At 50.3% G+C, this 4,290-nt stretch overlaps 1 protein-coding gene across 1 annotated transcript; it reads right to left on the bottom strand.

Annotated features, from left to right (window-relative positions):
• Nucleotides 1-342: 342 nt before the first annotated feature.
• Nucleotides 343-3,656, bottom strand: LOC131260855 (octopamine receptor beta-2R). Its single transcript, XM_058262691.1, has 6 exons — nt 3,124-3,656; nt 2,721-2,819; nt 2,380-2,478; nt 2,027-2,148; nt 809-1,241; nt 343-670 (listed from the first exon to the last, which is right to left on the bottom strand). Exons 1-6 carry the CDS (start codon nt 3,654-3,656, stop codon nt 343-345), a joined length of 1,614 nt encoding a protein of 537 aa, XP_058118674.1.
• Between the last annotated feature and the right edge of the window lie 634 nt (nt 3,657-4,290).

Here is a 4,290-nt window from a genome sequence, read left to right as displayed (position 1 = left end):
AGGGAACTTAACCAGACTTACGGGCGCACCGGGGGGCGCTTCGATAACCTATCGCACTAGAACTAGAATAAATAGAGAACCCAAACCGGGCGTTCGGATCTATAACAGTTAGAAATGTACAGCAACGAGCAACTAGTGACGAGCTTCTTCTGCCCCGATTCCCGGGGGCGCGATGGCCGCCTGTTGGAACGTAGTCTTCTAATCTTTGGTTTGGAAAGTCGCAACTGAACGAGGACTCAGTGGGTCGAACGCTCACTCGAGGAACCGGGTGCACTCGGTGGTGGTGGTGGTGGCGATGGTGATGGTCTCGTCGTCGGTGACCACCTCTGGCGCGTGCCGCCGTTACAGACTCTCGCCGATCTCGCTGTTGAAGCGGTCCGTTTGGGACGAGGGCCGCAGATAGCTCTCGGAGTAGACGCTCTTGGCGCGGCAGTCGTACCGTAGACTAGCCCGCCGCACGTTTATGTCCAGCGGGGACGTTTCCCGGCGCCACCAGGCGCAGAACATGCAGTCGAGCGTGTTCCGGAACGCTTCCCGGAAGTCTCGGTTGAAGTAGGCGTAGATGAGCGGATTGAGCGTCGAGTTGAAGTACCCGATCCAGAAGACCAGGGCGACGACGATGTCCGGACAGGGGCACGCTTCGTCGCCGCAGAGCGACGTGATGATGTACCTGCGATGAGGAGAGAGTTAAGTCATCAGAGCTAGAGACATAGACTGCGATTTGAGTGAAGTGTTAGAAATTAGAAAATCTGCTATGCTCCTCGTTGAGTTCCTCTTATATATCTACTGTAATCCCAACGATCCTTACCACAGGAAGAAGGGCAGCCAGCAGAGGATGAACGTGCCCATGATGATGCCGAGCGTCCGGGCCGCCTTATGCTCGCGCTTCATCTTGATCAGATGTCGATCGCGCGTTGGCGTCTGCTCCGCGTCCACCTCGTGTGTGGTGAGCGTCCGGGAGGACCCGCTGCCACTGAGTGCCTCCCCGTTGGTGCCTCCCCGGCCACCGCCGCCGCCGTGCTGCTGGTGCATCAGCATGGCGGTGCCTTGGCGGAGGGCCAGCTGCTTCTCCTGCCGATTGGCCTCGCGGAATATCTGGAAGTACGTGAACACCATGATCGTGCACGGGATGAAGAACGACACCGAGCTGGAGATGACCGCATACGGCTTGTTCACGATGAACTGGCAGCTGTTCTGCTTGAGCAGCACGTCCCGCTTGTGCTTGTCCGTGGTGTACCAACCTGAGTTAGATAATCAAATTTCAATTAAATGCTGATGATAAAAGCCTCTACAGTTTAAAAAAAAAGTATTTGATTACAACTATTTTGTCTATTTTCCTCTCAATACATGCTGTTGCACTTTACGTCGGACGTTCTCTATTTTCCTTTACATGTACAACTTCTCAATACAAAACTAACCTCAAGATTGACTGGTTTACGTTGGACTGCCAATATTCTCACTATTAAATTCTAGCTTTTCTTTTACCTCATTTTTGTAGTTTAAACTCCCATTTGTTCCTTGCATTTTAACATACCGTAATTTAATTTTCTACTTGTTTCCTCTACCCTTAATTTTCTTACATTTTATGTTCCCTTGTACCATCCCTTGATACCCAAAGTTATATGGTTGAATTGAACGTTTAATCGTTAGTAATCTCATTATAATACAAAATATCCATGATAGTTTCCTTCATCAAATTGTAAATCCAATTAATTGAGACATGTTCAAGTGCCATGATTACCCCTTCGAGAGTCGACCATCAAGCTATATCAGAATTGACATTTACGGCTCAATCAGTTAACTTAATTGCTGTTATTAAACTGTTTGGAGCTGAATGCAAACACTCGGTCGGTCATTATTCTGCTTCCCTTTTGGGCCTTCTTTTGTTGCTGTAATGACGACTTTACGCCCAATTTTCACTCCAATCTTTTGCTTCCATAATGCAATTCATGCTCTCGTCCTTTTACGTTTCCCTACCCTGTTATTCTATTTTTCTCTCCGTCGTTCCGAGCCTTCCGCAACTTACCAGCAAAGATCGGCACGAATGACAACAGCGCTGGTGATATCCAAGTATTTAATAACATTATCGCGACGACACGCTTCGTCATGCTTATCGGATACTTAAGTGGTTTCACTATGGCATAATATCTGAAATCGTTGGAACGAAACGTGAACGGGAAGGAGAATTGAGTTAGTGATCGTTCGCTGATCGGAGGAGAAGTTTATTGGGTCTTATCGGGTTGGAAAAAGTGTGTTATAGTAAAGTAGAGTGATATTGTAAAAAAAAAAAAGGTTGACTCATGGACCGAGGGAAAAATCAAACCGGTCCCCGATGGAGGCGCCTGGTCGCCGATCGAGCTGGGAAGAAGCTGCACTTACCTATCCACTGAAATACAGCAAAGATGAAGTATACTGGCGGTCGAGAAGTAGACATCTAGGCTGTTCCACACGTCGCACATGAACGACCCAAACTTCCAGCTGGAAGGAACAAAAAAAAAACGCATAAAAGGACGTTCTTCAATTCCCATCCGGTAAGAGGTTGGACATTTTGTTTGGAAGAAAGGAACAAACGTCACGACCAAAGTCGATTGACGTGTCCAGTGTGGTGATGAGCCGAATTGGTTTGGGATGACAATTTAATTTTCACACCCCGGTTTTTTTTTTCATCAAAGTGTTGGTGCGTGCCTTATCGCTCGCAGATCCCGGGTTCGAATTCTTACCTTCCCGTTATTTGTACGCTAAAGTTGAATGTCATGGCCATCATCGCCACCATGATGTCGGCCATGGCCAGCGACACGACGAAGTAATTCGTAATCACTCTGCGAAAGGGGAAGAAGAAAACCAGTGTGAGAAAAGTGAGAAATTACGAGCCGGCGGTGCGAGGGGTGGGCTTTCGGTATTAAATTGCAGCGGGTGGAAAATGAGTGTGCTTTTTGAAACATAGGAAACGTTTTACACGCCCGATGTCACGGAGGCTCGTGCAAGTGTTTCGGCTAGGTTGGGAAGGGGGATTTCCGACTGCTTAATGATGTTTTCATCAGCCTCTACCATTCGTGACCACCACCCTCAACCACCTCTCCACTCTTGGGGGGGGGGGAGTTTTTCCGGCGTGATGGAAGTTACCGTAATTTCCGATGGCGCTTGACGGAGATGATGACAAGCAGGTTGCCGAAGATGGCCGCTACGATAATGAACATCATGATGGAGGCCTTCAGCACGAGCAGCACCACGTCGATCCACTCGCCCCCGGCCACGATCGCCTCATCCGTCCCGCCCACCTCCACCACATCGATCGGCGACGTCGAGGTGAAGCCCTGCAGTATTATGCTGCCCCCGGACGCGTCGAAGATGGACAGCGTCTCGGCCCCGCTACCTTCCGCCGATCCCGCTGCCGCCTCCCCGCCCATCGATGGCACCGCGGCCGACGCCAGCGCACCGACCCCGTCCCGCTCGTGGTAGCTCTGGTTGAAGAACCCGCCGGCACCGAGGCCACCGCCAGCGCCGCGCCCCGCCGGTGCCCCGCTTGCCATCGAACCGAGCCCGAGCGAGGACGCCAGCACGACCGCCACCGACTGGAGGTGGGCCGCGGCCGACGAGGAAGAGGAGGCCGGAGACGAAACCATGTACTTCGGCGAGTCATCCTTGGGAGGATTCATCGCACAGGACGCAAACCACTCCGGAGTCCCGGTTCCGGTTCCCTCCCGGCACTGCACTCCCGCTTCCGCACTGCTCACATGCGATCCCGGTGGCACGATCGTACACTTCAATACACACACACACCCACACACGCCTCACTCCTTTTTCGATTTTCCCAGACACCACACTGCCGAAGAGGAACTCGCCTTATTTCCCGCTCGCACCAACACAAAACTCGATCCAATGGACACGCTTCAATGACACTTCATCTTCGATTTAATGATCATTAATTTTCCGCTAGTTCGGCATACTTTCATCGAACTCATCGTTGATTGAGTGCAGTGGAAACCGGGACGCCGACGCTCGGGGTTGCAATATCCGTGTTCGATCTGGAAGCGAGATTAAGGAGAGTGAGAAATAATTAGAGATAATTACAAGGACTATCCATAAGTGTAAGGCTTTCGAGCAAACAGAATTTAACAACTGCTTCGAAGGAAAATGGGTGAAAGTTATCGGCGGATGTTGAAATTCAAAATTAGAGTTGACAAAATCATGTACAAAGGGAAAACCTTTCGAGAGTTGGAAAATACACTCAAGGGTTTATCTTGAAAATACTCTCAAGGGCTTATGGCATCATTTATACGTTAAAAGCAC

Source organism: Anopheles coustani, chromosome 3 (assembly GCF_943734705.1).
Source record: "Anopheles coustani chromosome 3, idAnoCousDA_361_x.2, whole genome shotgun sequence".
NCBI lineage: Eukaryota > Metazoa > Arthropoda > Insecta > Diptera > Culicidae > Anopheles > Anopheles coustani.
The sequence above is the reverse complement of the archived record's forward strand: the minus strand, read 5'-3'. Positions and strand labels throughout refer to the sequence as shown.

Coding starts and splice junctions, on each gene's coding strand:
- LOC131260855 (XM_058262691.1), bottom strand. CDS start 3,656: ATGAATCCTCCCAAGGATGACTCGCCGAAGTACATGGTTTCGTCTCCG. Junction 2,149..2,379: donor TGCTGTATTTCAGTGGATAG/GTAAGTGCAGCT, acceptor CAACGATTTCAG/ATATTATGCCATAGTGAAAC. Junction 671..808: donor TGGCTGCCCTTCTTCCTGTG/GTAAGGATCGTT, acceptor TCCTCATCGCAG/GTACATCATCACGTCGCTCT.